This window comes from Oryzias latipes, chromosome 6 (assembly GCF_053564925.1).
Source record: "Oryzias latipes strain Hd-rR chromosome 6, Olatipes_Hd-rR_3.1".
NCBI classification, from domain to species: Eukaryota; Metazoa; Chordata; class Actinopteri; order Beloniformes; family Adrianichthyidae; genus Oryzias; species Oryzias latipes.
Window position 1 is genome coordinate 9078130 of NC_136242.1, and position 12842 is coordinate 9090971.

General features: G+C 40.7%; 1 protein-coding gene across 1 annotated transcript in view; it reads right to left on the bottom strand.

Annotated features, from left to right (window-relative positions):
* swap70b (switching B cell complex subunit SWAP70b) overlaps positions 1-12445 on the bottom strand; it is a 33537-nt gene extending 21092 nt beyond the window's left edge. Inside the window, exons 1-3 of the mRNA XM_004069443.4 lie at positions 12239-12445; positions 10712-10852; positions 42-215 (exon numbers count right to left, since the gene is read on the bottom strand). Of these exons, the coding sequence (XP_004069491.1) occupies positions 42-215; positions 10712-10852; positions 12239-12334 (411 nt within the window). The 5' untranslated portion in view covers positions 12335-12445. The remainder of the gene's footprint in view (positions 1-41; positions 216-10711; positions 10853-12238) is intronic.
* Between the last annotated feature and the right edge of the window lie 397 nt (positions 12446-12842).

Genomic DNA, 12842 nt, shown 5'->3' on the forward strand with positions numbered 1-12842 from the left:
TATATCTGAAAGATGAACTTTTTTGTAGGGAGATAACTCACCTCCTCTGTGACCATGACCAGTGGGTATCTCTCCTCAGATAGAAAGTTGAAGATGCACCAGATCTTGAAAGCATCGTCATTGGAGATGAGAATCTGACTTTGGTCCAAGTTCTTCCTCGAGCACAATGTCCAACACATTTTATTGAAGTCTTGGCGGTCGAAGTTATCGGTGACCTGAAACATTAAAGGTTTCACAGGAAGAGCTGTATATCAGAGGACCAGACAACAACAGAGGAAACCAGAGAAACCACAAAAACTAGAACCTCAGATGCTGCACAGCTGCAGCTATGGAGTGGTTTTTGCAAAACCAGCAATCATTAATCATTTTTCTACACATTTTAGTTTTAGTTTTGCGATTGTTAATCACTTTTGCCTGAATAACCTTGAAACCGATTTCTGCTATTTTCCTTGAATCTTTTTTTTTTTTGGTTTAAATTCAAAAGCTAAATGAGAGGACAGCTCTTGAAAAGGTTTAATTGGTGCTGGTGAAGAAAATGTTGAAAAATGTGTCTCCATGGAAACCCCAGGCAGCCTGAGAATGCATTGTGTGGACTAGAACTATCGGTTGCAGTTCCAGCAACGTTAACCCCTGTGGCTCACCTTTAATAATTGGAATTTTCACCCATTAGGCTTCCACAGTGTAAATAATCAAGTTTAAAATTCACTGCAGTGAGCTGGGAATGCTGCAGACGGTTTTTCATAGCCACAGATGGTCTTCTCCACCAAGCAGAGAGGGTTCAGAGTTCGACTCATCTGAAAACTCAACTCAACTCATCTTTATTTCTACTTTTCTTTATTCTATTATTCATACAACAGCAGTTGACACAAAGTGCTGAACACAAGAAATAAGAGAAATCAAACATGTTAAAATACAAGATTAAATATAGAGATATAAAAACAATGAAAACAGTAACACTAAAATAACAGAAGTCTCATGTTGGATTAAAAGCCAGAGCATAAAAATGACTTTTCAAACGGGTTTTAAAAATGGACAGTGATGGAGCTTCTCTTATAGGAAGCACCAAAGAGTTCCAAAGCATTAAGGGAAGGGACAGCAAAAGCTTTGTCCCCTCTGAGCTTCCGTCTGGACCTCGGTACCTCCAGAAGCAGCTGATCAGCTGATCTGAAGCACCGGGCTGGCGAGTAAGTAGAGAGAAGCTCAGAGAGGTACAGCGGGGCAAGACCATGTAAAGATTTAAAAACAAGTAAAAGAATCTTAAAATAAAACCCTAAAATGCACAGGCAGCCAGTGGAGCGATGCCAAAGTCGGCGGGATGTAGTCGCTCAACAAAAAAACAAAAAAAACCTCTGTTGCCATGGAAACGTGAAAATTTACATTTTCAGATTCTTCTAAAACTTGCATAGACCTATTCATCCCCCCCCCCAGGTGACCAAAACATAAAACGGTTGCTATGGAAATAAAACCAACCCAAAAGCTGCCATTTTGAAAAAAATGTGTTTTTTTTATCGCCACATTTGTCATGTGCTGCTCTCCAGGGTACTGGAGAGAAGGGCGTGTATCAGCCGCTTAGCCAGGGAGGACAGGTCTGAATAATAACTGTAATTCTTTCAAATATTTTACATGTTTAAAAAGCTTTATTGTTTGTGAAGGTTTGAACACAAAAGAGTACGGTATTAAAATGGTTTTGAAACAGAACAGAATAGCCAAAAAAAAAGGCAAATGAGCATTTTAAATGCAGCGGCTTTAAATGCTTAAATGCTTCTTCCTCTATTCATGAACAGACCATCAGTATTTATCAATTGTCTGAAGCTTAAAAGGCACAGAATCTCTGGGAGATAGGTTTGTTTACATGCTGTTGGATTGCCTGGTTTCTGAGGGTAACATGGTTCTGAAGAGAGTAGAGCACACATGCACAGCAAGATCCAGGTTTCCACACCTTCACTGTCTCAAAGGAACGTTGCTGCATCTCATTCACCTGCTCCTGATAGATAAATGCTCTGACATTTCCCTGCAGAACTCTACTTAGATAAACCAGATTCTCCTAATCCAGGTTTGCGGTTTGCCTGCCATTTAATTGACTCAGTAACGTGTTAACTTGCATGTCTTCCATGGCTGCAAATATTTTGAAGTCACACCGCTGCGCTTCTTGAGTGTGCATTTTTGTTTGGCTCTTGAAAGCTGTTCTGTTCTCTAGTTAGCAACAAAATGCAGATTTTGGCTGCAATTCTATCACATTCTTTCCTGCGTGAGCATTTCTTCCAGCAGAAAACGGCACTGACATTTTTTTTACAGCCCCACAGGATCTGACGGGGTTCCCTATTGTGCTAATTTAGGATGAGTGACTTTATGGAAACCTGTGCTCCATCCTAAAGAGTTACTCCACCCAAATCCTCTGGAGCACTCATCCTGCCAGCTTATTTGAACCTCAAGTCAACACTGGCAAATATGAGACATGCCCAGTTAAAGATTTCCAGTCATCTAACTGTTTAATCTCATTGTGGACGGATAACTTTGAAGTGAATCAAAAGTAAAGGAAACAGAATAAAACTCTCTATGACCACAGCCTTTGATTTCTGCTATTGCTGCATTAGGAAGAGAAAACACCGTGTGCACCAACTTTATCCCTAACGTGTGTAAATAACTTAAGTTACTGAAGTTCTTTTGGAATGATCAACATTTACCTACTTTCTTGGCACAGACATTTACTCGTTTCAATGCCTTAAAGGGCTATTAATCGTGCTTTTCTTAAGCCTTTGAGAGTAAACTACTCATATGATCATATATGACTTTTGACACACTAAAGAATACAATTTTTTTAAATTATTTTTGCAGTAATTTTTACTAACCGAAAGTAAGACAACTGGATCTCTGAAGCTCCACTGTTGGATTTCGCCCATTTCATGATGTCATCCTAAATTTGGCCTCTGCAGTGTGTCTGCGTTTTACCAACGAAAACAAACAGCATCCAAACTTTTGCAAAGATTGATGTGCACATTGTGCATAGAAAAGGAAATAGTTTTAGCCGATCAACGCTAGCTCCACAGATAAAGTGGGCGTGTGTTAGCCTGGGGGTGGAGCTAGCAGCACAGATTCTTCCTGGAAGGGGCTGTTCTCATTTATCTATGTCACAATGTGAGGACCCGTTCGTTTTTGTGGGTTGGGAGGGGCTGGTGCTCAGAGAGCAGGTTTTTAAAGGAATACTCAGAAATGCTCTAATGGATCAAAATACTGCTTTGGGGTTGTTTATAAGTTAACATTATAATAAACTTAAAAGCTCAAAAAGTTGATTTTATAAATGCTAGTGCTGAGTATATAAAATGATAGACAGCAATACCTTTTAACCCTTGTGCTATCTTAGATGACCCCACCCTTACATTGACATATTATCCCTACCATGACAAAGGTGGATAAAGGTGGAAAGATTTCATGTAATCCATGGACACCAGTGAAGATCACAAATCATTGAAGAAAAGAGGTTTAGAGCACTGTCTAGTGGGTCTAGATGACCCAACTCCCAATGTTGTAGTGCCTAGGATAGCACAAGGGTTACAGTGACCCACAAGGTCACTTTTTTGTTGTTTTTTGGTATTTCAGGCCCACCTAAAACTAGATTTAAAGACCCACTCCAATCATCTTTTGATCTAATGTAAAAACTTTCCCAGTGGTCTTTTCATGAACCCCCCCTGCAGAGACTTTATGAGTTTTTTGGCTGGGTATAGGACTGGTACACAGGAAACCTGGGTTCGATTCCCAGGCTGTGCAATACGTCAAAAAGTGGGTCCTTTGTCAAGTCGAGTTAAACATTTATTTTCTTTACATAAGTCCTCCATAGTCAGAAAATGCCACAAGATCATGTAAGAAACACACCAAAAAAACATTCTTTTCAGCCTTAAAGAGTCGATAAAATGCTTTGCTTGTGTTCAGTAAGAAAACTTTCCTGTAACATCTATGCGGCTGAGCCAGTTAGCGAGTCTGATTGCAGAAAAACAAAAAAAACAGACGGGAGGGAACACGAGTTGTGAAAGAAGGATTTCTTGAAATCCCCTTAAGAGAGTGCCTCTTTGTACACCATCTTTGTGCAATACCCGTCTTGTGTGTCTTTCTCGTCCTGGCTCAGTGTGTTTGTTCCCCTCTTTGTCTCCTCTCTTCACTGCTGGAGTGTGACTTGTGTTTAAGATTCAAGCTTCAGCTGGATCTCCTGAAGTTTGAACATTTCCATTCCACAGAAGAAGTACAACAAATACAAAGCAACTAGATCTACTTTTAGAGAAAACAAAGAAAGTTAAAACTGATCAGAACATTTGAAATATTTTCTGAAGCAGATAACAGTTTAAGTCTTTAATTTGAAAAAAGCGAGTTTTTTTCCCCCCTGACAGCCCCAAATAAATGTGACACAAAAAAATCTGCTGCAAAACAAAGAATGGTTTTCCAAAGCTGTAATCTGCCAAATGAAAACACGGCCTTGACCAAGGCCTCTTCCAGACTTTCCTCCGCTGTTTGTGTGCTTTCTCCTCGACTCAGCAGTTTGTTAGACTGAAGCTATGTTGAAAATGCATCTAACCACAGCTGAACTTCACAGTTTGGCTAATTACTCATAGACAGCAACAACAGCAAAAACAGCTTTCATCGAGTTTTTATTTTTTAACTGTCAGCTGTTTTTTTATCCAAACAAGCCTTGATGCCGATAAAAAAGTTCAAAAAGTGAGACAGATGTTTTTTAAGTGTTAGGAATCAGAATTTGGGATTTTTGCAAAGGTTGTGAAAAAGAGCTTCATTCTGTTCTCATTTTTTCATTGGTTTCATTTATTTTATCACACACCTTTTGGATGTTTGTTTGACATCCCTGACACAGTAAGCCTGTCATTTAGATGATGTTACTGCATCAATCTGATGCTGTATTCAAGGTCATCTAGTGGGAGCTGCAGTGTAGATTTTTGTTGAGGCAAATCCATTATTAGAAAGCTTTACTTCTTGCATTTTACAGCAGTGGTCTTCAACCCTCGGGCCGGGGACCGGTACCAGTCCATGGGACAGTTGTTACCAGGATGTGGAGAAGAAAACAGGAGCTACATTTTTTCTGTTTCATTCATCCGACTCTGAAGGAAGTTTTATTTTGGAAAACTCCTGGAGTCTCTCCACCACATTTGACTCATTCTTGACACGTCAAGTTACTCGATCGTAAGTTGAAAATTCATCCACCAATCTTAAAGCAGCTGCTCCGACCGCTAAATTAAAACCATCAAGCTAGCAAAGTTAACAAAGACAAACATATTCGAAATGTTTCTCTATGCAGAAAAGATCCACTGAGGAAACACAAGAAGAGCCTTTGACTTCAAAATTTAAAAAAACTGAATTTAACAGACAAAAACCAAAAGTCTTTACTCCAAATAAGGATTTGTTGTTCCCACAGACTATAATAATAATGATGCGGAATAATCATTAACTGGCTGTCTGTTAATAGGATGCTGCTAACAAAGCTGCTAAAACAGAGAATTCACGTTTCATATTATATTTAGAATATACCAGTATCAGTGATGTTTTTTTTATTCATCAGTTGCAGGTGAAGGTTAAGGGAAAATCTGTATCCCATTTTAGTGGTTCCTACATAAAATCTATTGAACATATACAGTTTAAAGCAGCGGAGGATATTTTACAGAGGATGGAGATAAACGTACAGGGTGGTCCGTGAACATTTTGTCAGACATGAAACAAGTCTGTGGCCAGAAAAAGGTTGGAGACCAGCGTTTATTTTATCTAGAGTGAGACTTAATCTGCTTATCTAAGAGGTTTTATTCACCATGAGTCACTGACAGTCAACTCTCAGACAGAAGTAACCACACTTGCACTCTGGATTCTTAGTTGACCTTTTACATTTTACATTTGAACGAAGAGAGATTCACCAGTAAATCTCAAAACCAACAAACTGCAGATGTTTTGTGCAGTGGGCTCTGTATACACACACACACTCAAGCACACACTCAAGCACACACTCATAGCACTGACGTAAATCCTCTCACCATTACGTACACTTTAACGTCATTGTTTGTCAGCTTCTTGAACCTCAGTGAGTCACTGGTCCCCACTCTGTACCATGAATCTGAACCATGAATATTTAGACTAAATTTCCTGTCTGTTTCTTAAGTTCCCAACTGAAACACACACACACACACACACACCACTTCCCTGTGGAATCGGGTGGAGTTTCCTCAGTGGTGGAAACAGCAGAATGCTTCAACCCCCCCTCACTCTCTAAACACCAGCCACCTTAACATCACTAGCTGGGCGGGGGTAATCATGTGGGGAAAAGTACACCTTCCTCACAGATATGCGTCTGTTGGGAGCCGTTTTTTTCTGAACGCACATGTCGTCATGTCTCTGCTTCCTGAGTTCAGACTCACAGGTTGAGGTTCTGGTAAATACAAGTGTTGTTGTGAAAGTTGAATTCGTCAGAAGTCTTGGTGAATGAGGTGTTTTTTACATTTAGAGCAGCGGCTTTCTCCTGCCGGTACGGTAAAAGCTGCCATCGTTCAAACGCTGCAGCTCCTCTTCACAATGTTCTCATGAACCCAGATGTGCGCTAATCATCGATGCTTTTGTAGAACTCTTCAAGATTAGAAAGAAGAAACTGTTTAAAGCAGATTTAAAAAAAAGATCCAAAGATGGCAAACGCCGCATGATGGCGCAGAAGTTAGTACCCTGGCCTCACAGCAGAAAGTCAGTGGCTGGGATTCAGTTTTATATCTTGCCCCTGTGCCTGTGTGGGGTTTCTCCTGGCCCTGTAACCCTTGTGCTATCCTAGGTCCTTAACCCTTGTGCTATCCTAGGCACTTTAACATTGGGAGTTGGGTCATCTGGACCCCACTAGACAGTGCTCTGAACCTTTTTTCTCCAATGATTTGTGATCTTCACTGGTGTCCATGGATTACATGAAATCTCTCCACCTTTATCCACCTTTGTCATGGTAGGAAGAACACGTCAATGTGAGGGTGGGGTCATCCAAGATAGCACAAGGGTTAAGCTTCCGCCCACAGTCTGAAAACAAGCTTCAAAGGTCCATTTGTGATTCTAAATGGTCCCTAGGTGTGCATGTTTGGAGGATAAGCCCCTTGAGATGTGTCATCTCGTTTTCAAAGGGGGTGAGTAAGTGGTCCACCCTGCAACAGATTGGCGACCAGTTCAGAGTGTACGCCACCTTCAGCCAGCAGTGGCTGGGTTGCCCCCAGGAGCCCTGTGACTGCGAAATGGATTCAGCAGGTTCTGAAGATGGATGGAGGGAGGGAGGGAGGGAGGGATGGATGGATGGATGGATGCAGTGACGTGCAGTCAGGAGAGGCAGGTGAGGCTGTGCCTCACCTGTCATTATGGGAAGAAAAGAGAAAAAATAAATTCAATTATTATATTTAATCAGTAATTTGTGCTTTGCAGTCATTTTCCATTTAAATGTACCATTTTTGGGTGTTTTTTCTTTTCAAAATCGCTGAATTTCCGCATTTACCGTTCAGATACTAAAAAGTGACGTGCGATGAGGCACCAGCCCACTGAGCCTCACCTTGGATTGCGCAATACCTATGCAGTCAGACGGTACTGCTGTCTCTCTGTATGTCGGTTCAATCACTTGTACTATATGAGCTGAGTTTACATAATTTAGCAGATGTATATTATGTACAGTGTTTGTTTTTATAAATAACTGTATGTGAGGGACGTGTTTCTTGTGCTGAGCGCTAAACGCAGGCGAAAAAGCCGCTGGGTGAGGCCAGCAGTTCTCGTGCCTCATGTTAGGGGGCGCCGGTGAGCCCTGAGATTATGACGCTAAAAAATACTAGAAGAAGTGATAGCAAGCGGCAAGTCATTTTCTCCAGAAGGAGCGGCGTATGGACTTTATTTACAAGTAAAGGTAAGACGATAACAAGGTTTGTGCTTTTTTCTATGCTGCAGTTTGTATATGAAAAAACACGTTGAAATGATATTTTAAACAAAACACCTTAACTGTTGTCAATTAAATGGTGAATAAGTTACTCAGTATGGTTCATATGTTTGTAAATCTGATGACGTCAGTGCCTCACCAGCCATTAACCTCACCGCACGTCACTGGATGGATGGATGGATGGATGGATGGATGGATGGATGGATGGATGGATGGATGGATGGATGGATGGATGGGTGGATGGATGGATGGATTGATGATGGATGGGTGGATGGATGGATGGATGGATGGATGGATGGATGGATGGATGGATGGATGGATGGATGGATGGATGGATGGATGGATGGATGGATGGATGGATGGATGGATGGATGGGTGGATGGATGGATGGATTGATGATGGATGGGTGGATGGATGGATGGATGGATGGATGGATGGATGGATGGATGGATGGATGGATGGATGGATGGATGGATGGATGGATGGATGGATGGATGGATGGATGGATGGATGGATGGATGGGTGTATGGGTGGATGGATGGATGGGTGGATGGACGGACGGACGGACGGACGGATGGATGGATGGATGGGTGGATGGATGGAGGGAGGGATGGATGGATGGATGGATGGATGGATGGATGGATGATCACCATGTTAAATTTACAAAAGCATTTCAAATGTTTGACTTTTGCAATGCCACAAAAACTGCAGCTTCCATGAGAATTTGAAATACTTTGCTGAACCGAGCATCAAGAAGTCCATTACAGTGTCTCACTGTACATCTTTCTATGGTCAAAGTGTCAGCAAAACAATCCCAGCAGCCACGCTGGGAGCGAAAAATGACATCATCACAGCAAGACAGACCGCTGAATGAGCTGACTCATGGTTTACCGACCGGTTTAGGGTCACTGTCCTACACAATAACATGACTTGTAGACAACGGTGATGTGTGACAACACCATGGCAAACTCACGCTGCCTTTCCCCCCATAAAGTCTGACAGTCCAATGAAATCACTGTGGGATTCCTAGCATCATTGAATGTCACTTCCAAAGTGAAAGTTTGAACCTAAATCAAATGGAAAGAGAAAAGCTTCACCAAGGCAATGGGAACAATTTATATTTATAAAGATATCATTTGTTAAATATGTCCACCAATTTTCGGTAAAGTCAGATTGTCCAAAAACAAAAATTACCACTGCTTTTACTGATTCACACAGGGGGTTTGGCAGAGATTTTTTACACCAGATGCCCTCCATGACACAACCCTGTACTTTCTGGGCTGGGGACTGGCACAGGGAGATCCTGTGGAAAGGATGGTATTCATTGCGCACGCAGGGCATTGAACCCTGATTTCCCATGTGCCAGTCCTGCACATAACCAAAGCCATCCACCCACCAAAATGGCAAAACGTGATGATAACAACAACAAAATAACAACATAGTATCAAACTTTTCCAGACAAACGCCTTTAACATAGACATGATGAATTCAGAGTAATTAACAATTAACCAAAATGACAATTGAAAGTCAATAAATTTTAGGGAAGTAACAGTAATTTTGATCATGATAAATATGGATACTTAGTGTTGCACTTATTTAGTTAAAGTCATAAATCAATAGAGAATAGAATCAAATAAAGGCAGAACGAGTTGTGTCAGTTTACAGTCCTATTTTTACCCTTTTTTCTGAGGATGTGGGTTGTTCCTCAGGGGTTGAACACTCTAAAAAGAAAAAAGTTGATCCAACTTAATTGAATCACTTCAATTGGTGACACATAATTGAATTAAGTTTATTCAACTTATTTATTTATGTCTATCCAACTCAATTTAATATGTTTATCTAACTTAATTTTTTTGTTACTTTTTAAAAAAAAAAATTTATACAACTTAAATTCACACATTTTTCTAAAGTTTCAACCAATGGGCCTTGTAATTTCCATATCAAAGACATAAACAACCCATCAAATGTCTCACAGTTTTCGTGTGGTGAACGCTGCCTTCTATATTGGGACATATGGCGTTTTACCGCACAAGGAGGTTAATGTTCATCCTCTCCCAAACTCGAACTCATGGTGCAGAAAGAAAGAAATATAACAGTTTACAACATTACTAGTTAAAACAGAGTAAAACAGCTAGACATCAAAACACATGGACAAAAACTCACACTTAAACCCCAATCTGCCCAGACAGGCAAAGAAAAGGGTATCCCATAATTCCTTGCGCTGCCTTACGTTATGACGTCATGACGCATTGGCAGCTTCACACCAAAGTTACACCAACTTAACTGAATCAAGTTGATTGAAAGTAAAAATACTATGTCAGACAACAACGTTTTATTTTTAAGTTGAATGAACTCAAAAAAATGATTTATTTTCACCAAACTAAATAATTAAGAAAAATTAATTAAACTTTTTTTAATTAAATCAAAAAAATTTACCTTTCCAACTACAGCCCAAATACTCTTTTTAGAGGGAACAAAGCTTTCTCCTTGAAGCTCAAATCTGAATCTTTTTGTAATAAATACGATTAGTAAAAACAGTGCAGTGATCATATGTAATGTTCAGTTGTTGTTGTGTTATTCAACAGCTGAAAGAACACAAAGAGCTGTTCGTGTCAGCCAGACACCAGATGGGATATTTCCAAGTCCTAGTAACACACCAGGTATCAGAGGATTAAAACATAACCAGATGCTGACAGGTTTTTCTTTTTCTATAACCACATCTCTTTGCAACAGGATGTGTATTTCCTGCTTGGTTCATGTCTTCATGTGTGCAGACGGACTGACCTTGTCCAGGATGAACCTGTTGAGGTACGGCATGTATCCCTGATTGGAAACGGGACCTTCATCGTCATCTTTGAAGTGCTCCTCCAGAGCCACGGGGTCGTGCGGGATCTTCAAGACCGTGCACAGGTTGTGAGACAGAACCTGGAATACAAGGAAAGTTTAGGGTTTTACAAATTAAGGACAAATTAAAACACACGAGTCATCCATTTTCATAGTCACTTTTTTTTCCATCTTTTTAAAGTCCCACTCCGATCATCCAGTAATCTGTTGTAAAAGTGTTCCCAGTGGTCTTTTCGTTATGATTTTGACATTTTTAGCCAAAATGAAGTAGTTTCTGCAAACCAGCATGAGTTCTTTAGAAAGTGGCCTCTTGAGTTGTGGGTGGGACTGTTGGGGTCGAGTAAGCCCGCTCCCCTCCCCGTTGCTGAGAGCTTTGGAGCAGGAGCACAGCAATTTTTTTTCTGTCACAAATGCAATCTATTTTCAAATGGCATTTTTGCCTCTGCTCCTGATTCACAACAATTTGAATGAAGAAATACTCAGAAATTCGAATGTAATCCCTATTTTTCCTATTATTTGACCTCCATCATCAGAAAAATGTCACAAGAACAAGTTCAAAACACCGAAAAGACCATTTTCATAAGAGTGGATATTTAAATTCTTAGTTTGTTGACGTGTTGGCTGGCATTTCTTCGAGACCATTCACAAAAATAGTTCCCAAACTGGGAAATAACCTAATCTGTAAAAAAAAAAACCACACACACACACGAAGACACTAAAAATTGAATTGTGTGTGCTATAATCTGCCAAGGTTCCTCCAAGAAAGAGGAAGACCTCCTCGAGCTGCTATGAAAAAGTTCCAGATGCCAGAAAGCAGTGGCATTTTCACATGCAAGTTGCTTTAACCAAGTAAAAGAATAATAATAAAAAGGCAGGTTGCAATAGTTTTTATTTAAAAACTGACCTATCAGAGAGCTAAACCCAAAGTGTTTGATGAATCGTAGATGCTCAGAGAGCTGAATTTAGACCTGACCTTCACTGTTGATTTCTGTTTGAACAATGCTTGGCTTGCACTCTAAGCTCCATCTGCACTATCAGTGTGGCAGTGGGAGTAAGGTAATACACATTAGGACGATTTCCATCCAGGTCTAAGTTTCCTTTTTTTTCTTTGGAGTCGTTTAGCCAATTAAAAAGTATAAAAACCTAACGGAAAAACGCATCTGAAGAACAAACCTGTTTGCATGGTTGCATTCACTATTGACTTTACCACGTGGTTTGCGTTATTTTTAATGTTCATTTCGTGTTGAATGTTGTAAAGGAGTTGTGTTTCTGTCTGAAGGTGCGGCTGGAGCAGGTGCGTCGCCGCTGCTGTCAAACAAAGGCGCGCTTATGCTTCCAGAAGCGGAAGAGACGCGATCTGCATAAAAATAACTACCGACTTTCCAAAGAAGTGAGAATGTCATGGGCCACTTCAAAAGCATCTCGCTCCGTTCCAATAAAGACAAAACAGAAACTCCAGAAATGTACCTTTAGCTGAGATTTGGAGACTTTCCCGCTCTGGTCCAGATCCAGCGCCGTGAAGGCGTGCCAAATGGATTTTAATAGCTCGTCCCGCAGAGCCATGCCGCTAAAATGAGACTCGTTTTTATGACTTTTCCTCTCTGCTCTGGTCGAATGCGTGACGTTTCCTCCGTTTTTCCTCCTCTCTGTGTGTGCGCGCTACCTCTTGTGGACACAATGAGAGAGCGTCACGTGACGCGCAGTCAGCTTCTCGGAGCTGCGTGTTCGGCATCGTGATGCGCGGAGGAGCAGCGGCGCCGCGCGGCGCTCACAGCAGGAGGCAAGAGAGGCGCAAATGAGCCCTGGACATGACAATAAAAAAATACATAAAGTAATGAATAAGTTGTGCGCACAAATGAGCATTTTGTGTCCACATATTGATATTTTAGTATTTTACAAAAATCAATTCCTACTAGGCTACTAATACTAATCTATGCCCACAAAATGCTATTAAATACCACCACTGTGCTCATAAATTGACATACTCTGAAAGAAATTACGATTTATTGGTCATTTGAATGACACCACATATTGAGAATATGAATGACACCACAAAAACTTTTTTTTTCCT